This window comes from Rhinatrema bivittatum, chromosome 5, assembly GCF_901001135.1.
Source record: "Rhinatrema bivittatum chromosome 5, aRhiBiv1.1, whole genome shotgun sequence".
In the NCBI taxonomy this organism is placed as follows: domain Eukaryota; kingdom Metazoa; phylum Chordata; class Amphibia; order Gymnophiona; family Rhinatrematidae; genus Rhinatrema; species Rhinatrema bivittatum.
Window position 1 is genome coordinate 211326689 of NC_042619.1, and position 27642 is coordinate 211354330.

The 27642-nt window shown below is 44.8% G+C and overlaps 1 protein-coding gene across 1 annotated transcript in view; it reads right to left on the reverse strand.

The window, feature by feature from the left end:
- CFAP47 (cilia and flagella associated protein 47) overlaps positions 1–27642 on the reverse strand; it is a 1765744-nt gene that overhangs the window by 1280697 nt on the left and 457405 nt on the right. The window contains exon 27 of the mRNA XM_029603108.1: positions 11611–11711. Coding sequence (XP_029458968.1) covers positions 11611–11711 — 101 coding nt within the window. The remainder of the gene's footprint in view (positions 1–11610; positions 11712–27642) is intronic.

Below are 27642 nucleotides of genomic sequence, written 5' to 3' on the forward strand. Positions count from 1 at the left end.
AAAACTGCACAATCATATGCCTGAGAAACAGTGAATTCAAAAAAGTCCTTCAAAATGGTTCAAAGAGCTGCAGTTTCAGTACAAATTAATACAATACAATTGGAAAAGCTTGCATAAAGAGATAGGCTTTCAACTGTTTTCTAAAATACAATAATTTTTCAGCTTTAAGAGAATCAGACAAAGCGTTCTACATCAGTGAACCAGCCTCTGAAAATAGATGTTCTCATGAGACAGCCAGGCAGACCTGCTTTATAGAAGGCACATCTAGCAGAGAATGAGAGGAAGATCATAAAACATGACTCGGACAATAGGTTTATAAAACAGAATTAAAACATCTAGGGGTAAGGCTGTGAATAGCATTGTATAAAAGTACAAGCACTTTAAACTGGACACGTGACGTAATCAGCAACTAATGTACAGCAAATAATACAAACCCGTACCTGTGTTCCAGAAACAATCTGAGCTGTTGCATTCTGGCCTAGCTGCAAAACTTTAGTAGTAGATGCAGTTAAGCCCGGATAAAGGGCATTGTGATAAACTAAGGATGAAATGACCGACTGAACAAAGGTCCTGAAAAATGAGCAACAAAAATGGCTCCACATGATGGACCAGATGTACATTTTTAAAAGGCATTTTTTACTACTGTCTTCATGTGAAGCCTAAGTGAGTAGAAGAATCCAATAATACCCCCAGATTACGAACTTTAGAAGAAATGGTAATACTTGCCCCTTCAAATAGGTTCTGGTGCAGAGATTTGACCCTATATCAGGGTTCTCCGAGAGTCCACTTGTATGGGCTGCATACTGAAAGTCCTGCTTTAACCCATAAGGTTCAAATCTTTGGCAGCATACTGTCGGCACTATAGGCCGCTCATCCAGCCTTGCCTTTCTTCACACGCCTACCCTTCACCTAATGCACTTGGTGGCAGGCATAAGTGGAAAATAATAGTTACCACTTTATTTAATTGCACAGGTTCAAAGCAAAGACATTTCACAAACCTAACTTCTATCACCTTTTAGTTCAGTGATACACAATACTTAGACATTACACTGTCATTTTTCCTGATTCCACGTCCTGCAGCCTGCTAGACAATTCTTGACCTGCCAGACTGACTCAGTGAATACAAGAAATACGTAACCTATTGGCTACGTAATGCCTGTGTTTTCACTACACTTCCACTTATTACTGCCCTTATTCTGCCAGATGACCCACCTGTGTACACCTGCATTTCTGCTAGGACTTTCCATACTATTGACTTTGCCATGCTGGCAGCCCCTTTCTCATTGACAACACTGAGCAAGTTAAACAGGACAATTTAATTACTTAGTGACTATCCATCCTAATACTACAGCAAACCTGGGATCTCTGCTTTCTCCCACCTAGGTGCAACAACTCTACTCAACAATTCCTAAAGAGGCTGAGCAAGCAAGAGCTCCATTGCCCTCCACTGCAAGAAGGGGGCAGAAGCTGTCTGCAAGTTACAGTACACGAAGTCCTGCCCTAGCCGACCTAGCTCTGCTTCCCACAGCATCCTCTAATTCCACACCTTTCTACCCACTGGTACTTTGTTCTCCAGGGCAGGCAGGTCAGTCTGGTGGCCGTGTTATAGCTTCCTCTGTTTTTGAGTAAAAGAACTGTGAGTTAAAAAAATCTTTAAAAAAGAGAGAACTTATATTGTTTGCTGTTACGATTAGAAAAGTCTGATATTGACCTTGGTGAACTTGCATTTTGGGGTCTTTTAAGCAGTAGTTTATGAGCACCAAAATCAATTTTTGAAAAAATTGAGGACAACTTTAAAACAAGCGCACGCCCATATGGCCAAATTTTCAAAAGGCCATGCACGCAAATCCCAGCAGAATCACGCATGGCCAGGCCGTGTGCATGCCGAGCACAGTTTAGAAACAGCCTGGCCATGCGCATACCTGCTGGTTCGCACAGAAGGGCCAGCAGAGGAAAAAGGGGCGGGACAGGGGCCGGGCCGGGTGCTGGCCAAGACAGTGCTATTAGGTGCTGTGCCGGGGAAGTGCGCGCCGGCAGCCAGCCAGCGCACGGAACTTACTTCATCTATTCAAATGAAGTAAGTTCTGAAATAAAGAATAAATAGGTAGGGAAAGGGGCTTTAGAGGTCAGGAAGTAAAGGGGAAAAGGGAAGAAGAGTAGGAAGGGGTATAGAGAAGTTCCCTCTCAGTCCACTCCTTAATTGGAGTGGACTGGAAGGGAACTGGGAACCGGCTGATCGCATTGCCGCACGTATTTTTCAAAAATTCCCTCCCCTGCGCACATTAGATGACACCCGCCCACACATGCGTGCACCAATATTAAAATCGGGTTCTCAACCCAGTTCTGTAATATGTGAACATGAAGAAAATTACCAGTTTTATCAATTAGTCCACCAGTTTGACTAGTCTGTCTCTAGGTCATAAAAACCATCCTGGTTTTTCAGTCTGAACTCCTCCACAGTTTATCCAGACCCCTCACCCACTCAGTATTTGGCTATAAAGAATTTTATTCTCACTTACATCAGATAATTAGCAGGTGTAAATAAGTATAGATTAGCTAAGATTAGCACAAAGAGGAACTCTACATGCACCTCCCATGAAAACATCTTTAAGTAAAAGAGCTCTATCCACAGCAGGCCCCAAACAGTGGAATCTGCTTCCTCCGGAGCTAAGGCTGATACATTGCCCCAACACGTTCAAAAAAAGACTCAAGACATGGCTATTCGGTCAAGCATTCCCTTAACTTACTTAGTCTTCCACAGCTCCCATAGACTGTTTTCATACTGTTGACGTCCAGAACCTATGCTCATGTTTTTACTCATCAATAAGAAATTTCTCCCTCCTCCCCCCCCTCCACGAACAACCTTCCTTCCCCCTCCCCCCCCCCATTAGCAAACCTCCCTCCCCATGCGCTAGTTTCACTCTAATAGTGCATACTGCTACTGTTCCTAGTTATGTTATGTTATATTATCCAAGTTGTTCACTCCCTTGTTCATTGTAAGACATATGTTGTCATTGTTTTCTACTTGTTATAATGTAAACCGGAGTGATAAGTAATTCTGTTACCTGAACTTCGGTATAAAAAAAGTTATAGGACCAAGATGGCCGACGCATAGGACGTGTCAAGGGGTCGCTCCGTTCTTTGGTTTCCAAATTTGCCTTTTTACTTATTACCTATTTCTTAAACTTCATATATTATGCCTCACACGAAGCGTAAGGCTCGACTTAAAGAAAATATATCTGTTAAGGAAGAAGGAATGCAGCAACCAAAGATCGATAGATTCTTCGACCTTACCCCGAAGACGCCGGAGGCGAGGGCCGCGGGGACAGTGGTGCAGGAGCTCGGTTCACTGTCCATGGCCGATGAGATTTCGCTGAGTCCGGGGACACCCGAGACGCCGACGCCACCGAAAGCTCGTTCAGAGGAGGAGCAGAGCGAAACATCGCGAGATTCTCCGGAGAGGAGAGAGTCTCTGCACGCTGAAGCGGACGGACAGGACGAGGTGTTGTCGCCCGGAGAAGTTGGAGGAGCGGCGGGAATCGCGGCTACCTCCACACCGAACCCCCAAAAGGCCAGTCTGGCAAAGAACATCGAAGGAACTACTGCGCTTCAAGACCTGGTAAAGATACAACCTAAAATGGCATTTTCTTTGCAGAAACCACCCTTAGTTACCCTGGACTCACTATGGAATGCTATGACTTCTATTGAATCAGCAGTCACAACCTTAACCCAAGCATTCCTGGATTTAAATAAAAGAGGGTTGAAGGTAGAAAAAGTTGCAAACGAAAACCAGGAGAAAATAGGAAAATTGGAGGAAAAAATTGTAATAATGGAAAAAGTCCATGGTAATTTGGTAAAAATGGACAATATATCAGAAAGGAGATTTGAAAATATTGAAAACTCGTTACGATTTTTAAATCTTCGGATAGTTAACTTCCCTATTCTGAAGAAAATGTTGCCCTTGGATGTGCTTAAAGAATATATGGAGGCTTGTTTAAAAATTCCTAAGGAAATTACCCCGGTAATTACCAAAGTGTTCTTTGTTTCAAGAAAATCATTGCAACCTGAACCAACAGAAATATCTGATCAACCTTCTATGAATTTGTCTGAAATGCTTGAATTATCCATGAATTCTGAAGTTAAATCTAGAGGAACTTTGCTGGTATCCTTCGCTTTTGAACAGGACAGAAATATGGTTTTAAAATGTTTCTTTCGAAATAGATCTGTTCAATACTATGGACAAAATGTTTTGGATATATCCGGACATGGTTCGCAGTACCCAAGAGAGAAGGAAAAAATTTATTCTGATGAGAGATGAAGTGATTAATAGAGGAGCTAGCATGACATTAAGATATCCCTGTAAATGTCTTCTGAAATATCAGGAGGCTAAATATATATTTTTTGAACCAGAACAACTAAGGGATTTCTTAGATGGAAAGGCTTGATTTGCAGTAATCAATTAGGGATTGTCCTATGCTGTTTGGTTTATTTTTCCTTAGTATTCATGATTTATTTAAGAGCTCTATAAAATTCCTATCTTGGTCCCATATTGCCTGAATAATTTGAGATCCATTGGAAAATTTTATGAAAATGATTTTGCTTATGTTGTTAATGCCTTGGATCTTTATTGCCTTGTTGATATATGATGTAATATATCTAAAACTGCATAAATAAAAAATAAAAAAAAAAAAAGTTATAAATAAATAAAATAAATAAATAAATATAGGTAAAAGACGTCCACGCAACACTTTCGCATTTTTAAAATAGCAACTTTTACACGTAAATGTTGGCCTCGCTCCAGAACTTCCCTGGTCCACCCTTAGCCTGCCCCTTTTTTATTCACGCACCATTACTTGTGTGTGTAGGTGTAAGGTTTATAAAACAGCACTAGCACGAATAAGTGCTATTTGCGCATGCATGTACAAATTTGCACATACATAACTCTTTGAAATTTCACCTTATAGTGAGCAGTTTGGTTTTTGTTCACCCAAATGATTTTGAATTAATCCACTGTTATATTCTGGATATTATTACCTGTAGATTTGTTGCTTTTTTGTTATACTTATTCTGATTCAGCTAACTCCAATGGTGTTTACTCCTTGGGAGAATACATTAACCTAGTCTCATAATCATTTGAAGTCAGTTGAGAACTTTGCAGTATTCTTCATGGAGAAAATTCATGTGATATGCTCCTCTTTCAATACTACCCCTCACCTTTACACTCTCCAGGCACAATTAGCATACCTTCCTCACCCATCCCTTGCAAATAATGGTGAACCTCCCTCTAACTTAGCCAAATCAGTCCAACTTTCTCCTAATAGTTTCTCTTTAAGTTCAGGCCAGTCTCTGCCAAAGAGATTGAAAGAATTCTTCAAAGGATTAGTGATTCACCTCCCCCCTAGATCTAGTGCCTCCCAAATACACCTACAACTTGTGGCAGTATTTAGCTCTCTGGCTAATCAACATAGTTAATGCCATGCTAACCCAAGGTTCCTTAAATTCTGGAAGAAAATACCACTCCTCTTACACCAAGAAGCTTCCTACCCACCTTCACAAAAAGAGCCAAGACATGATTATTCAACCAGCCCTTCTCCTAGTTCCATCTGAAATGGTGACAGGCTGAGGCAACGTTAAGAAAGAGACTCCCTCTATTCCTTGACTAGTTAAATTTGATCTTGACACCATAGCATCACCAATGAAGATCTCTTACTCAGTGACTCTGTCCCATGAAACTAATAGGGTCATTTATCAAAATGCTATAAGGTGTTTTTGCATGCGAAAAGTGCAAAAGTACGTGTGTGTGTGTGTGAGAGAGAGAGGGAGAGAGAGAGGAAGAGAGCACCTAGCCCTAATGCCCCAACACTAGATAGGTATTTATATCTCTATGGGAGGCCCACCTAGTAACTCGAGGTGAGGTTTAGATATTAGTGTAGGGGTTAGGGGCCACTTTGACATTCAAAGTAAGACGTATGAAGAGAACGGTGCTCTCTTGTGAAGATTTGATGACCCTCGGAGTGAGGAAACTCACTCAAAGATGATATTTGTGCAATGTTCTCTCAACCTAGCTCGATGGACTCTCTACCTGGGTAACATCAAGCTAGGTTGAGAGCCCCTCAGTGGCTCTGACAGTAAACATGGGCCCCCCCCCCCCCCCCCCCCAAGTAGTTGTATGTAGGAAATACCACAGTTCTGGCACTTATCTCAAAGTGCAAAAACGTTATTGCAATCTGCGGTAACTTAGCTCTTCACATAGGTATTAGCACAAATTGTGATAAACTGCCTATTACCTTAAAACATGCCCCTTTTTCTATCGCATGCGGTATTTAGTGCATTTTGATAAATCCAGGCCGAAGTTCCTTATCTTGACTCTCCCATTCATCCCTCCTTCTACTAGACTAAATTGATCAAATTAATCTCTCCTGTAGCTCTAATCTTAGCTTTCCTTCCTTCTTCATGTTCTCTATTAGATTGTTAATTTTGAACGGTTTTATTAAGAATTTAACTTTTGATTGTAATCTGTTTTGAGACTAAATTGGAAAAGACAGAATATCAAATGTTTATAAATAAATAAAATTATTGAAAAATTCTTCCCTTTTTGATGATGATCCTTCAGGCAGTGTAGCATTCCCTCAGTGGAGTGACATTCTCAATTTGTACAAGAGACTCATTTTGATGGAATTTAATCAGGCTGTGTTGATTGAATACTGTCAGCAATAATGCATTCGCACCCAAAATATTGGAATCAATGGTACAATGAGAATATCAGAACAGCAAAACGCAAACTCCAAAGAAAGGAAAAAGCCTGGTGTATCAATAAATCAACGACACTACTCACCGCTTACAGATCACACCTAGCACACTACAAAAAACTTATCCACAACGCAAAGAAAGAATTCTACTTAAACAAAATAAACAAATTCCAACATAACCCCAGAATGTTATTCACAATCGTACAAAACCTCACCAAAACCTCAAACCACCAGAAAACACCACAGTCCAAGAAAAGCAGTGATGAACTTGCAGAATTCTTCAATGAGAAAATTAACAACCTCATCAAGATCAATCTCAATGATAAAGCACAAGCCATCAAAATGCAAACTAAACAAACACAAAGCTGGGCAAACTTTGACACTGCCTCATCACTGGAAATCCAATCCAGCATCGCACCCTATCGACAGCATACCCATAATGACAATCAAAGCTAGAGAACCAACATTAACAAAAACGATAACCAACATAGTCAACCTATCCCTCACAGAAGGAAGTTACCCAAATGGTGTAAAATCAGCAATCATTAAATCCATCTTAAAAAAGAACAACCTAGACCCGGACAAACCACTAAACTACCGTCCTATATCTAACCTACCATTCATTGCCAAAATCATTGAAAAAATCATACACTCACAACTCACCGCCCACCTAGAAACGAACAACCTTCTCTCCCCTGCACAATTCAGATTCAGGAAACACCTAAGCACAGAAACATTACTCCTCTCATTAAATGACACAGTGCTCAGAGGTTTTAAAAAGGCCAAAGCTACCTATTAATCCTCCTAAACCTATCCGCTGCATTTGACACGGTCAATCATGCAATCCTTATTGACCGTCTGACTGAAATAGGAGCAACCGGAAAAACACTACAATGGTTTTTGTCATATCTATCAAATCGAACCTACCAGGTCTCATTCAACAATACACTCTCAAAGAAAATAAACCTAAACACCGGAGTTCCCCAAGGCTCAGCACTATCCGCGACACTCTTTAACATCTACCTTCTTCCGATATGTCACCTCCTTGATAACCTTGGGCTCACCCATTTCCTACATGCGGACGATATCCAAATTCTAATCCCAATAATTAACACAATAGAGGAAACTTACAAAAAAACCCAGCCACCTACATCACCGAAATAAAGAAAAGACTAACTGACATGAAACTCATAATAAATATTGAAAAGACAGAAATTATCATCTTGGATAGAAAAAAGAAGCCATCACCCCCTCCTCCTTTAAAAATGGAGAACCAAAAAACAGCAATTACACCAGTCACGCACGCTCGCAACTTAGGGATCATCATCGACAGTGAACTATCGTTCAAGAATCACATTATGACGAAAATCAAGGAGGGATACCACAAACTGCTAACACTAAAATGCCTAAAACCTTTCCTTACTCCAGACGACTTCAGAACAGTCCTACAACTACTCATATTCTCCAACCTGGACCACTGCAATTCATTATTACTCGGTTTACTACTCTCCACCATCCGCCCACTACAAATTTTGCAAAACGCAGCCGCCAGAATCCTCAATGGAACAAAAAAACATGAGCATATTACCTCAATTCTGATATCACTACATTGGCTCCCAATAAAATTCTGAATAGAGTATAAAATACTGACCCAAATACACAAAATAATACTGACTGGTTAAAAGCAAAGATAAGACTCCACACACCACAACGAAACCTCCGCTCAACCAACAAAGGCCTCCTGAAAATTCCACCTGTACGACCTAAACAACTAACCTCAACCCATGATAGAGCCATAACCCTCGGAAGCCCCAAACTCTGGAACACACTCCCAACAGAACTAAGAACACAACTGAACCTAAAAACCTTCAAGAAAGAACTAAAGACCTGGCTTTCATCAAAGCCTACCAAAACTACAAAGGAAATCCCTCCTAAACCTTATGATCCGGTAAAACTCCTGCAACAACGTGAAAATCTATAACCAATATTGTTTATGCACACCTTGAATATCTACTAAAATGCCCCTACATGCCCATTAACTCATAAGAATACCATGCTTCTGGACATTAATACCTACAACACAGAAATGTAAAGTCTTACTTGAACATATAAGACCTATTCGTACTCACAAGTTTTATATGCACAGAGATGTACTTTTAAGTCTTACTTGCACATATAAGACCTATTTGTGCTCACAAGTTTTATATGCAATTATAATACCTATACGTACTCACAAATCCTGTATGATTTTGTAACATCTGTATGCAGTCGTTGCGGCGATCGAGACCATCTTGCCGCCACATTCATGTATGTACTAACTCTTAGATAGCAAATGAACTCTGTATAGCTCTTCCAGTCGAATCATGTAAACCGTTGTGGTGGCGAAACCGAACGACGGTTTATAAAACTCGACAAATAAATAAATGTGTTAAAAAAAACCAAATTGTAGATAGAAGATATGGACTTTGTTACAAAACAGAATTCTGTTTTGAACAAGTATTCACTGGATTTGATGACCCTTATTATTAAAATTGCTCTATGGAATGTTGCCTCTTTTAAAATTCAATTAGAGGAACAAATAGGGTCATTCCGAATATCATGAGAGAGTGAAGTATATGATAGAAAATTTGGAAGACAGAAGCAGAAGATGGATGAATTAAGTGCTGAAGTTTGGAAGTTTAAGATCAGTAGGTTTCATCACGATGAAGCAGATTATGCTCCTGGATGCAGATTGAGCAAGGTAAGCAACATCAAATCATGCATCCTTTGATCAGTCCATGGAAGCATCTTCCAGTGATGAAGAGCACATCACTCTCATGATGATAATTCTTCATCATTCCCCCCTTTTTTAGACATACAGGACACCACATTTCCTTATTCAGTGAAAGAACTGTGGGTTAAAAGGCACTAGCACTGATAAAAATTATTTTAAAAAAGGGAGCTCTTTGTGATTTAAAATGTCTGCTATTGAACTCAGCAAAAGTGAATTTGGGGGTGTTTTAAGAAGCAGTTTATGACCACCAAAATCAATTTTGGAAAACATTGTGAGCAATTTGGTTTTTGATCACCCAGGTGATTTGTTATATTCTGGATATTACCTGTGGATTTATTCCTCTGTCATTATCCATGGAGGCTGTAGACAACCCATAAAGGATGATGCAGATGGCAGTTAGAACTATTACAGCCATATAAAACAATATAGTTATGTACAGCAGCATGTTTCTAGGTCACTCTGCCTCTCCTCCCTGGCTGCTGGTTTATATAAGGGTCAGCTTGATTTCCCTGCAGCAAGCACGACTTTGTTCTTATAGCTTTTGTTTGGCATTTTTTAACCATTCCCCTACCAAAAAACATGTAAGAAGTTTACTACCCCCATTACACTGCCATCAGTGGGTCTGAAGGTGATGCATACTATGATTATATAGTTTAGAAGAAAAACATTGGTTCATTAAGAACATAAGAACATAAGACTTGTCATACTGGATCAGACCAAAGGTCTATCATGCTCAATATCCTGTTTCCAACAGTGGCCAATCCAGGTCAAAAGTACCTGGCAGGATCCTAAGGGGTAGATAGATTCCATACTGCTTATCCCAAGAATAAACAGTGGATTTCTGCAGTTCCACATTAATAATGCTTAATGGATTTTTCCTCAAGGAACTTGTCCAAACCTTTTTTTTAATGTAGCTACACTAAAAGCTTTCACCACATTCTCTGGCAAAGAAGTCCAGAGCTTAATTATGCATTCAGTAAAAAAAATATTTTCTTTTGTTAGTTTTAAATGTTCAACTTAATAACTTCATTGTATGTCCCCTAGTCTTTGAACTCTTTGATAGAGTAAACAACTGATTGTTTACTCATGCCAGTCTACTCATTCTTTTATAGATCTCTTTTTATAAATCTCCCCTCAGCTGTCTCTTTTCCAAGCTGAAGAGTCCTAACCTCTTTAGCCTTTTTTCATAGGGGAATTGTTCCATTCCCTTTATCAACTTGGTCGCGCTTCTCTGTACCTTTTCTAATTCTGCTATATCTTTGAGATGTGGTGACCAGAACTGCACATAATACTCAAGAAGAGGTTGCATCATGGAGTGATAGAGAGACATTATGATATTTTCCCTTTTACTCTCCATTCTTTTCCTAATAATTCCTAGCACTCTATTTGCTTTATTGGCTGCTGCTGCTGCACACTGAGCAGAAGATTTCAATGTATTATCAACGACACCTAGATCCTTTTCCTGAATGGTGACTCCTAATGTGGAACCTTGCATTGTGTAACTATAATTTAACCTTCTTAATCTGACCACTTACTTTTGAAAAACCTTTTGTTTATAATGATCTAGAGGTGGGGAAAGAACCTTTAGACTTTAGCCAATTTGTTCTGAAAACAAAAATATTTTTCAACCCAAGAAAGCAATAGAAAAAATGCACCTATTTAAAATCTAAATTTAAATATCACACATCTCTAGGAGCTTATGCAACGTCACTAAACAATGAATCAGCAACATATCCCATACCTTGAATAATGCTGGCAAGTCTGCAGGCCATAGACAATTAACTTTCTCCATACCTCACAGTCAGGCCGATACAGTAAAGTGCGCTCCGGTGGAGCACACTGTTAACCCGCAATTGGACGTGCGTTTTCGACGTGCTAGCTTTACCCCTTATTCTCCCGCGACTTTACCCCTTATTCTTCCGCGACTTTTACTGTATCGGCCCGAGTTTCATGTAAGCTACCAAGGTCAGACAATAAAATGCTCAGAAAAAAAAATCTAACATCTATAATAAATGAAGGTGGGATTTTAATTAAGATTAACAGAATCAAAAAAGGATCAAAGGAAAGGAACCAAAGTTCTTAACTTACCACATTTTAAGATGACTTGCTGCTCGGAGTGGTAAAGGGCTAGGTAGGGATACAGCGTAAGAAGGCAGTTCTCAGAAGCTGCGGCAACTTGGAGAATAAACCTGCCAAGTTAAAATATTTCTTTGAAATAGTCCTATCCATCATGGCATGAAAAAATATATTTGCAGAACACATTAGCATGCAGGATGCACTTTGTTTTTTCTAGTAATTTCTGAAGATGTGTCCAAAAGAAAGTAATTTTAAATAGTGGGAAATAAATATCAGATGATAGTTAATATGTTAGTTCGTATTTAATTAGTAAACACTGAATAGAGAACACGTTTTCTTGACTAAACATCCAGAGAGGAATACAAGGTGCTTACAATGACAAAAGGAACACTTGAGCCTGTCCTGGTTTTGTGCATGGATTTGTAATTCTGATTTAAAACAGGATTACAAGTCTAGATATGCACTGCAGCATATCCTTTATAGCTAGATCCTACTATGGTAGGACCTCCCCATTCTGCCACTAAATGCCCTTAGGGGTAGATTTTTAAAAACGGCACGTTCGCGTTCTTTTGTTCGCGCTCCAGGCGCAAACAAAAGTACGCTGGATTTTAGTAGATACGCGCGTAGCCGCGCGTATCTGCTAAAATCCAGGATCGGCGCGCGCAAGGCTGCCGATTTTGGGCAGCCGGCGCGCGCCGAGACATGCAGCCTGCCTCCGTTCCCTCCGAGGCCGCTCCGAAATCAAAGCGGCCTCGGAGGGAACTCTCTTTCGCCCTCCCCTCACCTTCCCCTCCCTTCCTCTACCTAACCCACCCCCCCGGCCCTATCTAAACCCCCCCCCCTACATTTGTCTGGGGATTTACGCCTCCCGGAGGGAGAAGTAAATCCCCGCGTGCCAGCAGGCCGCTGGCGTGCCGAGACACAACCCGGGGGCGGTTCCGGAGGGCGCGGCCACGCCCCCAGACCGCCCCGGGCCGAAACCTGCTCGCGTAAATCCAGGCGGATTTCCGCGAGCAGGGCTTTTAAAATCCGCCCCTTAGTGTCCATCCCTCTCATCCTCCTCCTACTTAGGAGAGCTGGGATTTGTCACTTCTTCTTTTATAACCTGGCCATTTTGCAGTTTACGGTGTGGCTAGAATCAGTTCAGTGCAGACACAAAGAAGTAAAGATGTATGTTTTTCCCTCCCTGGTGAGGCATCCCTGCCTCATCAGGTTTTGCTTTTTGAGGGTAGTCTCCTCTGTGCACACCCTGCCAGAAAGTCTCTAGAAGTTTAGTTACAGTAAGGACCTCTTTAAGCCAGAACCTCTGCAGGACTCCCACTCCAGGACTTAAGACTAGTAAGCCCATTCACTCTCTGAATGACGCATGCACCTGTGACAGGTTTGGCAGTGTTAGGCATTTGAAAGCTAGAAGATACTTATTTTTGGAAAGGACTGTGTTTTCTTTTTTTTTTTTTTACAATTATTTCTTTATTAAATTTTGAGCAAATTTTCCAAGACAAACTGAGATACAGAAAAAAAAAGTACTTTGGTCGCACAAAAGTCAACAAAAAACATAGAAATACTTAATTTATAACAAGATCAAAGAAGAAAATAGTCCACATCGGGGAGAGATCAAAAGAGAAGAAAAAAAGAGCATTTAAACAGAGTAAACCAATCATTCATTAGGACCAGAATAATCCTCAACATGCATTACCACTAGTAATATTAACAACCTCCTTATTGGCCAAAAATGTATGTAGCTGAATGACATCATAGAAAATATATCTATTACCCTGATATTTAAGAATACATTGCAAGGAAATTTAAATTGAAAAAATCCACAAATTTCTAGAACCTTTTGTTTCCTGGCCAGAAACAGTTTACAAAGTTGTCGAGGAAGAGCGCTTGATATCATATACTTGGATTTCAGCAAAGCTTTTGATACGGTTCCGCACAGGAGACTGGTGAATAAAACCAGAAGCTTAGGAGTGAGGGCCGAGGTGGTGACCTGGATTGCAAATTGGCTGACAGACAGAAGACAATGTGTGATGGTAAATGGAACCTTCTCTGAAGAGAGAGCGGTTTTAAGTGGTGTACCGCAAGGATCGGTGTTGGGACCGGTCCTGTTCAATATCTTTGTGAGCGACATTGCGGACGGGATAGAAGGTAAGGTTTGTCTTTTTGCGGATGACACGAAGATCAGCAACAGAGTGGACACGCCGGAAGGAGTGGAGAGAATGAGACGGGATCTAAGGAAACTGGAAGAGTGGTCGAAGATATGGCAGCTCAGATTCAATGCCAAGAAGTGCAAAGTCATGCATATGGGGAGTGGAAATCCGAATGAACTGTATTCGATGGGGGGGGAAAAGCTGATGTGCACGGAGCAGGAGAGGGACCTTGGGGTGATAGTGTCTAATGATATGAAGTCTGCGAAACAATGCGACAAGGCGATAGCAAAAGCCAGAAGAATGCTGGGCTGCATAGAGAGAGGAATATCGAGTAAGAAAAGGGAAGTGATTATTCCTTTGTACAGGTCCTTGGTGAGGCCTCACCTGGAGTACTGTGTTCAGTTCTGGAGACCGTATCTACAAAAAGACAAAGACAAGATGGAAGCGGTACAGAGAAGGGCGAGCAGGAAGGTGGAGGATCTTCATCGCATGACGTACGAGGAGAGATTGAAGAATCTAAATATGTACACCCTGGAGGAAAGGAGGAGCAGAGGTGATATGATAAGGACTTTCAGATACTTGAAAGGTTTTAATGATCCAAAGACAACGACAAACCTGTTCCGTAGGAAAAAAATCAGCAGAACCAGGGGTCACGATTTGAAGCTCCAGGGAGGAAGATTCAGAACCAATGTCAGGAAGTATTTCTTCACGGAGAGGGTGGTGGACGCCTGGAATGCCCTTCCAGAGGATGTGGTGAAGACCAGAACTGTGAAGGACTTCAAAGGGGCGTGGGATAAACACTGTGGATCCATAAAGTCAAGAGGCCGCCAATGAAGAGTGGGTGACTCACCAGAATGACAGCTACTGCCTGGAGACAATACCCTTATTCAATAAACATACACATGCTTACTGTGACTCCAACATCGCTCTAAGCTTCAACAGCAAGAGGAAATGTGGAAAAATGGATTTACACTCACAAAGAGGGGAGTAGCTGGCTTGTTACGGCGGTTACTACCCCAAACCAAATAAGCCTGATACTTCACCTTCAATGCATATACAGCATAGTTCTCTGCTTCAACGACAGGGGAGAAGAAAAAAGGGTTCGCACTCACAAAGCGGGGAGTAGCTGGCTTGTTACGGCGGTTACTACCCCAACCAAATGTGTCTGATACTTCACTTTCGATGCATATCCAGCATGGCTCTCTGCTTCAACGGCATGGGAGAAGACTGATACATCATGCATTTCCAGCATAGCTCCCTGCTTCAACAGCAGGGGAGAAGAAAAACAACCAATAAGGACTGTATAACATAGTCTGGGTAAAACAAATAAGCATGGGTGTAGCTTGCTTATTGCGGCGGTTACTACCCCTACTACCCCTAACTAATCAAGCTAGATATTTCAATGGTGGGGGAGGAAGGTAAATAGAACCAAGAGCTAAGAGAAACAGATAAGTATGAGAGAAAAAATGTGTGAAGCTTGCTGGGCAGACTGGATGGGCCGTTTGGTCTTCTTCTGCCGTCATTTCTATGTTTCTATGTTTCTATGTTTCTATGAGTATACCTTGCTACATTGGGAAACATAGAAATTTTATAACCATGAAAAAAAACTATCATTTAAATGTAAAAAAAGTTTCAAGATTAGCTGTTTATCAGATACCTTTAGAAACTCAACCAGAAGAGTTGCTCTATCTCTAATTTTGAAATTAGAATTTTCTAAATAACCTGTAAGGTCAGAAGATTCTTTCATTTGAGTTCCTTCTATTTATTTTATTTATTTATTTAAAGTTTTTGTATACCGACATTCGTTTGGAGATACATCACATCAGTTTCCATGGAACAAAAAATGGCCAACGGGGCTTTACATTGAACTGATAATAGAACTGGGGGAGGAGAAGGGGGGGTCCTTTCTAGATGGAAATAAATAGTAAGCTTTAACAATAACAGGAATATGCTGTTGCGTGTCCCGCTCACACCCAACCCGCTCCCGGGCCTGCTCACCCTTCCTCCATGCCAGCCAGTCCCGGGTCGGACTCCCTCGCTTCTGCCACCAGCTCCACTCGGCCTCGGCATTCAGCAGCGGCATTCCCTGACGCTTCACCTCCCAGCTCCAGTCAGGCCTCATGGTGGGGCTCGGCGTCCTCCGTGGCATCAGCCCCGCCCCTAGGCGCATGCATGCGGAATGACCGGCCTCTTAAAGGGCCAAGGGCGGATCCCAGCTCCGCAGCTCACTCGGATTGATTCCTGTATAAAAGGAAGTGCCTCACGTCCTTGCCTTGGCAATCGGGTCGATCACCTAGTGATAGCAAGTTTGCCTTCCTGCGTTCCAGTCTCTCTGTTCCAGTGTCTCCTGTGTCTCCAGTTCCAGCATCTCCTGTGTCTCCTGTTCCAGCATCTCCTCTGTCTCCAGTTCAGTGTCTCCTGTGTCTCCAGTCCCAGCATCTCCTGTGACTCCTGTTCCAGCGTCTCCTGCTCCTTCATCTCTCCAACCCTGGTAGTACCCTTCGGACTGATCTCACGGTACTGACCTTTGCTTGTTCTTGACTACTCCTTGATTGCTGCCTGACCTGACCTCTGCCTGGAAGCCGACTACTCTCTGATCGCTGCCTGCCCTGACCTCTGCCTGGAACTCTGACTACACACGGACAGACCTCTGTTACCGACCCTGCTTGGCTGACCATTCTACGCCAAGATTCTGGCATTGCTTCTCGCTATACACTTGGACAGTCTATTCTGGCCTCCTGTGACCTCCAGACTTCCTTGCCTGAACACCGACCGTGCACCCTTGTTCGTGGTGGGCACTCCCTTGCACTCTCTCTCTAGGAGACCCTGCGAGGTCCACCTAAGACCCTGCGAGGCCCACCTAAGGCCCACCGGGTAACCAAGGGCTCAACCTGAGGGAACCCCTAGTTGCTATTGGTGAAGCTCCAGCTAGCCTCTGTCTCCGCTTGTGCTCCGCTTCCTGGTGGCAGGCGCTCTCCGGGTCCAATCCTGCACCAGGCCAAGGGTCCACTCCCAGCACAACAGGTTGCCAAGGCCATGGACTCAGCGGAGTCTCCCGCCTTGCAGGCCATCCCTGGCCTAGCAGCACATATCCGAGAACAACAGCGAACCATTGAGGCATTGACTTCTTCAGTGGAGAGGCTACGGTCTCAGTTAGAAGAAGCTGTCGTGACCAATTCTTGGGGTTGGGCCCAACCCGCGCCCTCATGGGCATCTCTGGCCCTTCCTGCTCCAGCTCGCTTCAATGGAGATCCGCGCCTCTGTCGAGGTTTCCTCAACCAATGTTTTATGCAGTTCGCCCTGCAGCCTGAACTGTTTCCAAGTGAAAATACAAAGATCACTTTCATCCTCTCATGCCTTGAGTGGAAGGCCCTGGCATGGGCTTCCCCACTTTGGGAATGTTCGGATGACATCCTCCGTCATCTTTCTCACTTCATTGCAGTCTTCAAACAAACCTTCTAGGACCCCGGCTGACAGGCGGTTGCTGGCCATCAGCTTCTCCATCTCCGGCAAGGTTCACATTCACTCACTGAATTCATGGTAGAATTCAGAACCCTCGCCACAGAACTGGGATGGCAAGAGGACTGCCTATGGGCCATCTATTTGGATGGCTTATCTCCTGCCCTCAAGGATGAGCTAGCCGCTCGCGAGATTCCCACATCTCTTGATGACATCATCTCCTTGGTTGGCAAAATCGATCATCACCTACGTCAACGGCATCACGAGGTAAGAGCTTCTCCATCTTCTGCCGTACGCCCACTTTGTGCTACCAGTCCTCAGCTAAAGACCCTACCGGCACCTCCTCCCTCTACAAAGGAGCCAATGCAAATCAACTGCGGGCGCCTGTCTTCTACAGAACGCCTTCAACTGAAGAAGGAGGGCCTTTGCCTGTACAGCGGCGGCTCTGGTCACCTCTTACAAGCCTGCCCAGTGCGTCCGGGAAACTGCAGAGCCTGAGCCTGGTGGGGGTCCCGAGCTTGGGCGCTACTGTTACTGGCCCCCAATTACTCCTTCCTGTGTCTCTCTCCCAAGACTCACGATCCTTCGCCACCACTGTCCTTGTGGACACCGGGGCGAGCGGCAATTTCGTCCTGGACAATATCTTCACACTCCTCCAAATCCCACTCCAGCCTCTGGACATCCCACTTCAAATTGCATCCATCCAGGGAGAGCACCTACCAGGATGCATCACCCATTGCACCATCGCCTTCCGCCTTTCTGTGGAAACCCTCCATGAAGATGAGATCTCACTATACGTCCTGAAGCGCTCCACGCACCCAGTAATCCTTGTACTTCCATGGCTCCCGGTGCATGGTCCGCAATTTGACTGGCAATCCCTACAGTTAGTCCAGTGGGGACTCCGGTGCCAACACAGCTGCCTACGTCAAGTGTCTCCAGCAGTCATCGTGTTGAACTCCACAACCCTCATTGGGTTGCCTGCTCCATATACAGACTTCCAAGATGTATTCTCTAAACAGAATGCCAACATCCTACCTCCACTCCGGAGGTTTAATTACCCCATCGAGCTTCTACCAGGTACCATGCCTCCCAAAGGCAGGACCTATCCTCTCTCGTTACCCGAGACTAAGGCAATGTCTGAGTACATTAAAGAGAATCTGGACAAGGGATTCATAAGACCTTCTGACTCCGGCAGGAGCCGGTTTCTTTGTGAAGAAGAAATATGGCAGTCTCCGCCCTTGCATCGACTACCATGGGCTAAACGCTGTAACCTGCAAGGATCATTATCCTCTACCACTCATCAGCGAACTCTTTGATAGCCTCCAGGGAGCCCAGATCTTTACAAAGCTAGATCTCCGAGGGGCATACAATCTCATCAGGATTCAAACCGAGGACATTTGAAAGATCCCTTTTTAAACAAGCCTACCAAGAGCTGTTAGCATTATTATCTTACACTTCTGATTTAATACCAATGTATTAAATCAGAATCAATGTATATTTTTATTTTTATTATACTATCTCTACCCTAACTATACTACCTCTCTAAGGGGTAGATTTTCAAAAACCGCGAATAGGCGTACTTTTGTTGGCGCTCCAGGCGCAAACAAAAGTACGCTGGATTTCAGTAGATACGCGCGTAGCCGCGCGTATCCGCTGAAATCCGGGATCGGCACGCGCAAGGCTATCGATTTCGTATAGCCGGCGCGCGCCGAGCCGCGCAGCCTACCCCCGTTCCCTCCGAGGCCGCTCCGAAATCGGAGCGGCCTCGGAGGGAACTTTCTTTTGCCCTCCCCTCACCTTCCCCTCCCTTCCCCTACCTAACCCACCCGCCCGGCCCTGTCTAAACCCCCCCCTTACCTTTGTTGGGGGATTTACGCCTCCCGGAGGGAGAAGTAAATCCCCGTGCGCCAGCAGGCCGCTAGCGCGCCGGGACGCGATCTGGGGCGGGTCCGGAGGGCGCGGCCACGCCCCCGGGCCGCCCCGGGCCGTAGCCATGCCCCCGGGCCCGCCCCCGGAACGCTCCCAACACGCCCCGAAAACGCCGCGCGGTTCGGGCCCGCCCCCGACATGCCCCCTCCGAAAACCCCGGGACTTACGCGAGTCCCGGGGCTCTGCGCGCGCCGGTAGGCCTATGTAAAATAGGCTTACCGGCGCGCAGGGCCCTGCTCGCCTAAATCCGCCCGGTTTTGGGCGGATTTAGGCGAGCAGGGCTCTTAAAATCCACCCCTAAGTGTTTTAATTTTGATTATTTAGCATATTATTTAGTTTGCTATGTTAATTATATTATGAAATAATGTTTTTACTTCTTTCTTCTTTGGAAATGCAAATAATTTTAAATGATTAATTGCTAACTACTGTAAACCAATTTGATATGCTTGCATGAAAAGTCGGTATATAAAAATTATTAAATAAATAAATTCAATACCAGAGACGGCCAATACGAGTACGCAGTGATGCCCTTCGGACTTTGTAATGTTCCTGTGGTTTTTCAAAGCTTGCTGAATGAGATCTTCCGGGATCTACTATACTCGTTTGTTGTTGTATATCTAGATGATATACTGATCTTTTCCAAGGATCTAAAATTCCATCGTTCTCATGTTCAGACAGTTCTTCAATGTCTTAGAGACAACCGTCTCTATGCAAAGCTAGAGAAATGTATCTTCGAACAGACTAGCCTCCCGTTTCTGGGATATATTATTTCCAATTGTGGTTTTACCATGGATCCTGAAAAGCTCCAAGGAATCCGAGACTGGCCTCAACCGTAGGTCTCCGTGCCCTACAACGGTTCCTTGGATTCACAAACTATTACAGGAACTTCATCGCCAATTACTCCACGTTAGCTGCTCCACTTACTGCCATGACTAGGAAAGGCAGTAACCACAAGGAATGGAGCCCCAAGGCTCAAGCCGCCTTCCATGCCTTGAAAGAGGCCTTCTGCACTGGACCTTGTCTACATCACCCGGATCCTAATCACCCCTTTGTCGTCGAAGTCGATGCCTCTGCCATTGCGGCAAGGGCAGTTCTGAGCCAGTATTCCCCCAAAGGAGCCATAGTACCCTGCTCCATCTATTCGCACAAATATTTCCCTGCGGAGCAAAATTATACGATCGGGGATCGTGAGCTCCTAGCAGTAAAGTTAGCACTCCAAGAATGGCTAGAAGGAGCACAGCACAAATTTACGATCTTTACAGGTCACAAAAATCTTGAACACCTGAAGGAAGCTCAATTGTTGAATCTCAGACAAGCCCGCTGGGCATTGTTCTTCGAACCTTTTCATTTCGAGCTTCAGTACCGTCCTGCAGCCACGAATATGTGAGCGGATGCCCTCTCCCGCTCTCTGGAACCAGAGGATACGCCTGACATACCCAGGCATATCATCGACCCAGCCTGCATAACCCTCGCAGTCACCAATACTGTGCCAGCAGGAAAGACAGTGGTCCCACGCCGCCTCCACGAACGCGTCCTTCAATGGGCTCACGATTCGAAGTTGGCTGGCCATCCCAGTTGGGCTCGGACCCTTGAAATGCTAAGGAGATACTATTGGTGGCCTAACATGGTCAAAGACTCTCGCAACTATGTGGACTCCTGTCCCATATGTGCGCAAAAGAAGCCTCTGACTGGTCGTCCATGGGGACTCCTCCAACCTCTCCTGGAGCCAACAGAACCCTGGTCAAGCATCTCCACTGATTTCTTCACGGACTTACCTCCATCCAAGGGCCACACAGTCATCTGGGTCATCATTGATTGGTTCTTGAAGATGGGCCACTTCATCCCACTCCAGAAGCTTCCTTCAGCTCCTGAACTGGTCAAACTCTTCCTCAAACACATCTTCCGCCTACACTGGCTACCCAAAGAAATTGTCTTGGACCGAGGTCCGCAGTTTGTCGCCAAATATTGGTCCTCATTGTGTAAGAAGTTCGAGATTACTCTGAGTTTGACTTCCCCTTATCATCCCCAGGTGAACGGCCAAGCAGAAAGAACAAACAGTTCCTTGAAAACCTTCTTACGAGCTTATGTTAATGACCAGCAGGACAGCTGGTCCGACCTGCTACCCTGGGCTGAGCTATCCCACAATACGCATGTTGCTTCCGCCACTGATGTATCACCCTTCTCTGTGGTATTTGGTCGCCAACCACATCTGCCTCTGCCAGTTCCACTCTCAGTACCTTCACCTGCAGCCAAGTCAACAGCTCAGACGATAAAACGGCTATGGACACAAGTCAAGGAAAGGCTGGGCCAGGCCGCCGAGCGAGCTAAGCGATCTACCAACGCTCATCGTCGCTCTGCACCCTTGTTCCAACCAGGCCAAAAGGTCTGGTTAAGCACAAGACATATCAGGCTGAGGCTATCCTCTCACCGACTGGCGCCAAAGTTCATTGGGCCATTCCCTGTCCTCCACTGTGTCGGAGCAGTAATATACCAATTCCAGTTACCAAGGTCAATGGGTATCCACAATACCTTTCACGTATCCCTGCTGAAGCCACTCATATATCCTGGCCTTCTCGTAGGGCTCCTCCTCCTCCGCAAGTCTCCGCTGAACCGGAGAAGACACTCCAAGAAAAAGAGGTCCTGGACGTCCGGAAAAGACATGGCCATTGGGAGAATCTCCTATCGTGGGAGGGCTTCGGGCCAAAGGAGAACTCCTGGGCGAACTCCCACCACATCTACAACAAGCAACTCCATCAGGACTTCCATCGGGACCATCCTGACAGGCCAAAGCCGGTAAGGGGGAGGCCTAGGAGGGGGGTACTGTTGTGCAGCCTGCTCGCGCCCAACCCAAGCCCGGGCCTGCTCACCCTTCCTCCTCACCAGCCAGTCCCGGGTCAGCCTCCCTCGCATCTACCGCCAGCTCCAATCAGCCTCGGCGTTCCGCGGCGGCATTCCCCAATGCTTCACCTCCCAGTTCCAGTTATGCCTCACGGCGGGGCTCGGCGTCCTCCATGGCATCGGCCCCGCCCCTAGGCACGCGCACGTGGTATGACCGGCCTCTTAAAGGACCAAGGGCGGGTCCCAGCTCTGCGGCTCGCCCGGATTGATTCCTGTATAAAAGGAAGTGCCTCACTTCACTGCCAATGGGGTCGATCACTTAGTGACAGCAAGTCTGCCTTCCTGTCTCTCCAATTCCAGCATCTCTCCATCCCTGGTAGTATTTATTTATTTAGATTTATATTCCACTTCTTGCACTGCTTCAAAGTGGATTACATTCAGGTACTGTAGGTATTTCCCTATCCCTATAGGGCTTACAATCTAAGTTTGCACCTAAGGCAATGGAGGGTAAAGTGACTTGCCCAAGGTCACATGGAGCATCAGCAGGACTCAAATGCTGGTCTCCTGGTTCATAGCCCACTGCTCTAACCACTAGAGTACTCCTCCACTCCGGTACTGACCTTTGCTTGTTCTTGACTACTTCTTGATTGCTGCCTGCCCTGACCTCTGCCTGGAACACCAACTACTCTCTGATTGCTGCCTGACCTCACCTCTGCCTGGAACTCTGACTATGCACGGACCGACTTCTGTTACCGACCCTGCCTGGCTGACCATTCTATGCCAAGACTCTGGCATTGCTTCTCGCTATACACTCGGACAGTCTATTCTCCTTGACTTCTGGACTTCCTTGCCTGAACACCGACCGCGCACTCTTGTTCGTGGTGGGCACTCCCTTGAACTCTCTCGCTAGGAGACCCTGCGAGGCCCACCTAAGACCAGGTGGCCTGGGTAACCAAGGGCTCAACCTGAGGGAACCCCGAGTTGCTATTGGTTAAGCTCCAGCTAGCCTCTGTCTCCGCTCCAGCTAGCTCCCCTGTCTCTGGCAGGCGCTCTCCAGGTCCGACTGGAGGACCGTACCAATCCTGCACTAGGCCAAGGGTCCACTCCCAGAGCAACATATGCTCCTTAGAGAGTTCAAGAAGATCTTGAAAAACTCTTCCCAGCATCTCCAAAGGAGAAACAATTGAGCAACGAGGAAAATTTAAAATCCTCAGATTACATTTCCTAACATAATTACCAAAATTTTCAAGCCTTCTTAACAAAATAAGGTTGTCTCTCATTAAACTCTAACTTTGCTCAGTAATTGAAGAAATCTTATTTTCTAACTCAATTTCCCAGCATGATGTGAAATCTTTTGAGCTTGATCAGTCAGGGCAACAGTATTGAATCAATTCTGGACGATAAGGTGGTTTCCAACTTAGTGATAGCTGCCCACAGGGATTCCAGCGTTATTGAGGCTGATTTATTAAAATGACTAGGAGGAGTTGAGGAGCTTGGTAAAATCTGAAGGGGAGCCCCTCCCGGGACTAATGAAGCAGTAGATTCCATTACTAGTGCAATGTCCTGCTCACCCAACTGAGGTGAGCTCCTTACCCTGGGGGAGAAAGGTCCATCAGTACTTAGGGAGGTCAAACCCTCCATGGAAACAAGAACCATCAGGTTCTGGTTTAATGCCTGAATTTCCCTGGCTTGTAAATTGGAAAACCTCCAAAATGGGTTGCAAAGTGGCAGGAACTACAGAGGAACTAGGAGGGAAGGTCCTAAGTAATCCTTTCCTCTTCTTGCTCATTGGAGAAATTACCAAAAAATCTTACGTTGAAAACCTTCCTGGAGGGAGAAAGAAGAAAGAAGGGATGCCCCTTTGGTGCTCGACTTCGGTGCGCCGGCACGGCGCACCAATGTACGGTGTGCTTTGTAGTCCTGGGGAGATGACATTAGAGGTAGGACACTCCCTCTCCCAGCCAGACAATATGTTGATTGCACGAGCCCCGGCACGATGGAAATGCCTCTCAGGAAGCTTCAGCGCTCTCTCCCAAAGGAGTTGCTGCACGGCGTGCTTTGTAGTCCCAGGGAGATGACGGTAGAGGTAGGACACTCCTCTCACAGCCAGACAAGAGGTTGATTGCTCGAGCCCCGGCACGATGGAAACGCCTCTCAGGAAGCTTCAGCACTCTCTCCCCTGGAAAGGACTGTGTTTAACTCTGTTCATTTGAAGAAGGTCATCCTCGCTGGCTGGACTCAAAGGACAGGGACTGAAGACCAGTGAGTCCATTCACTCTATGAATGTGGTAAGCACCTGTGACAGCAGAAATCAGTCTGCGAAGATTTTTAATTAGGAAAATATTTCTCTTTTTTTGTTGTGAAGAGGTTTTGAGCTACTCCTTCTCACTGGGAGCCAGGCTGGTATAGCTGGTTCCTGAGACCACAGACTTTTCAAACCGAGGATTCACCTTTTCAAGACAACTAAAAGGAATCAAGTAAGATCATGGAGACCCCCCCCCCCCCCCCCCCCCATTCAGATCTCCACTCACATGGGACCAGGTTATAGGACTGGATGATCAGTGAGAATCTGGAGGTTGAGGTAGGACAGTTTTTGCTATGCTAGAAAGGGATCCCTGACATAGGAATCCCGGGTAAGCCACTGGGAGAGCTTTAGTGCACATTTACATCACCAATGAGAACTTCCAATGGGAAGCTCTACCAGTTTGCTGAACAACAGTACACCTACCCAAAATGAAACAGCCTAACCGTACAAAGAATCATCTGTAACCACACACTTATTTAAAAATGGACTTTAATTTGCCTTTAACCAATCAGTAAATTATTATTTAACACCCAGTGCCTGGTCCTGCCTGATTTGTTACAGTAACTTCCTCCAGGAGTTGCTTCAGCTACCAATACACACAAGAGATAAATCACACCACTGTCTGGGCCATAGACGACAGTCTCCCCCCATAAAAAGAATCCCCCTCTGGGATAGAGAGCTCAGGAGCTGGGAGGAATGTTAGCCTGAAGAAAAATAAATTAGTTTGTGTGCCCTGGAACTTAAAATACCCCACCAAGGGTTATACTATATTCAACTGAAACATGTATCACACTGTGAAGCCAACATATTTCTTACAGAAAGGGGATCTCACATAATAAAAATGTTATATTCACAAGACCCAACAAACACTGTATTCTTTCAATTTTCTCCCTTCTGTTTCTTTCTGTGCCACTTAATTGAAGATCCAATTTCTAGCTGTATACTTTTTCTTTGTATTTCAGTCACTAAGAAATGAAACTTCACAATATTGTTTATTGATTTCTAGAAAATCACAGAGAACAGCCACACTTTTTCTACAGTACACAAGAAACTGCTGTTAAAGATCAGGAAAAAGTAGAAGATCAGGAATGCAAAGCTGATGTAAGGCCTCACTGTAGAGTTAGAATGTGAACACTTCCAGCATTGGGAGATTCCATGGGCGTATGTATATTCATTTTGTGAATGATAGTTAGGGTCCATCTCCTCCAGGGTAGGTCTGTGTCCAGATTCTTCAAAGTTAACTCTATGAATCAATAGGGGGAGTTCATCAATGAAGGGGGCTACAGAGAGGCAGCAGCTGCTGTGGCTCTCTAAGCTCCAGGAAGATAAAGGATGTTCGTCTTTCTTCCTCAAGACAGAGTGAGTTTGATCTCTTTAACCACTGGAAGGAGTTCCAGAAGAAACTCTGAAAGCATTGCTTAGGAAGGTGAATATTCCCAGGACTTGAGAATAGTAACATAGTAATTGACAGTAGATAAAGACCAAACGGTCATCAAGTCTGCCCAGCAAGTTGCTTGTGGATGTAACTACCGCTCTGTGCAGAAACCCCCCCCCCCTTCCCCCCGCCTTCTATAAGCGTATTAACTACCATTCCATGCATCGTGCCCCTCATGTCTACTGTTAAGGGTAGTAAACATCTTCCCCTTACACTATTTGCCCCCCCTCAATTTCATTTTCTCAACATGTACGAGATCTAGGTGTCACACTAGACAACCAAATTAATCTAAAACAATTCATTAACTCTACACTGAAAGAGTGCTTTTTCAAACTACACACCCTAAAAAAAAACTAAAACCCCTGCTCCATCTCACTGACTTTCGTACAGTACTACAAGCCACTCTCTTTTCGAAAACTGATTACGATAACGCCCTCCTCCTAGATCTACCCCAAAACACTATCCACCCACTCCAAATACTGCAAAATGCTGCTGCCCGTATCCTCACTAATACCCGCAGAAATGAATATATATCCCCTGTCCTAAAGGAATTACACTGGCTCCCAATCGCATCTCGTATCCTAATCAAGACCCTCTCCATCATACATAAAGCACTACACAATCCCAACACGAAATGGTTCAATGACGCCCTACTATTCCACACTACCTTAAGATCGACCAGAAATCAATACCTGGCTACTCTACATACCCCTTCTCCCAAACTCACTAACCTTGCAACCACAAAAGCTCGTGCGCTTTCCATAGCCAGACCTGCTCTATGGAACACTATGCCAGTAGACCTACGCCAGGAACTCTGCCCAAAGAAATTTAAGCAGAAACTAAAGACCTGGCTGTTCAAACAGGCAAATACCTAAACCCTCTCCCTGCCCCATGCCCCCGGCCTTTTCTTCTAATCTGTCCACTCATCCCCCCTCCATGCTTGGCTCTCAGCATCCTTAAGAACACTATTTTCATCATATGTAGTGTGTACACATTTCCTGTTTACTCTGTACATAGTCTGCAAAGTCTGAATATCTTTTACTCTGTATATAGTTGCACATCATCCCATTCTACATTGTATGCAACCTGTACATTATCCTTTCTCTCCTCATCACAGGCCCTTGTTCTAATTTTGTTCTATGTTGTTCTAATTATCCAGTTACTATTTTGTCCTAATTTATGCAGTTCTCTGTATAGTGCATAAAGCTAAGTTCATGTTTAGTGTAAACCGATGTGATATTCCCAATGAATGTCGGTATATAAAAATTGTTAATAAATAAATGTCGCTCTGTGCATGTTACCCCCATCCCATGTAGAAAGGTTACACCTAAAGGGGTCGATTTTAAAAGGACTGCACACGTAAAAATCCGGGGTTACATAACCCCCGTTACATGCAGAAGTGCTGGAATCTGCAAAAGGGGCGGGCCAGGGGGTGTGGTCTGGGCAAGGAAGGGCGAGGGCGGGCCAGGACAGCGCCATTAGCCTCTGTCCCGGGGAAGCACGTGCCGGCAGCCGGCCAGCACACAGAGTTTACTTCTGCTCCCAAGGAGCAGTAAGTTTGAAAATAAAAAAGGGGATAGGTAGAGTTAGTTTAGGGGTAAGGGAGGTGACAGGAAAAGGGAGGAAGGGTAGGTAGGGCTAAAGGAAAGTTCCCTCCCAATCTGTTCCTTAATTGGAGTGGACTGGAAGTGAACTGGGCAAAAGCCCGATCTCATTGCCGCACGTAGGTTGTAAAATTCCACCCCCCCCCCCCCCCCGCACGTGCGAGTTGCAGGCTACCCACAAATGCATGTGTGGATGTTAAAATCCAGCACGCATGTGACACAGACATCGCATTTCATAACATGCATGCGCCTATGCACACGTTATAAAATGATTGCATCTATGTGCAAGCACATGGACGCACGCAAGCTCGTTTAGTTTACTCT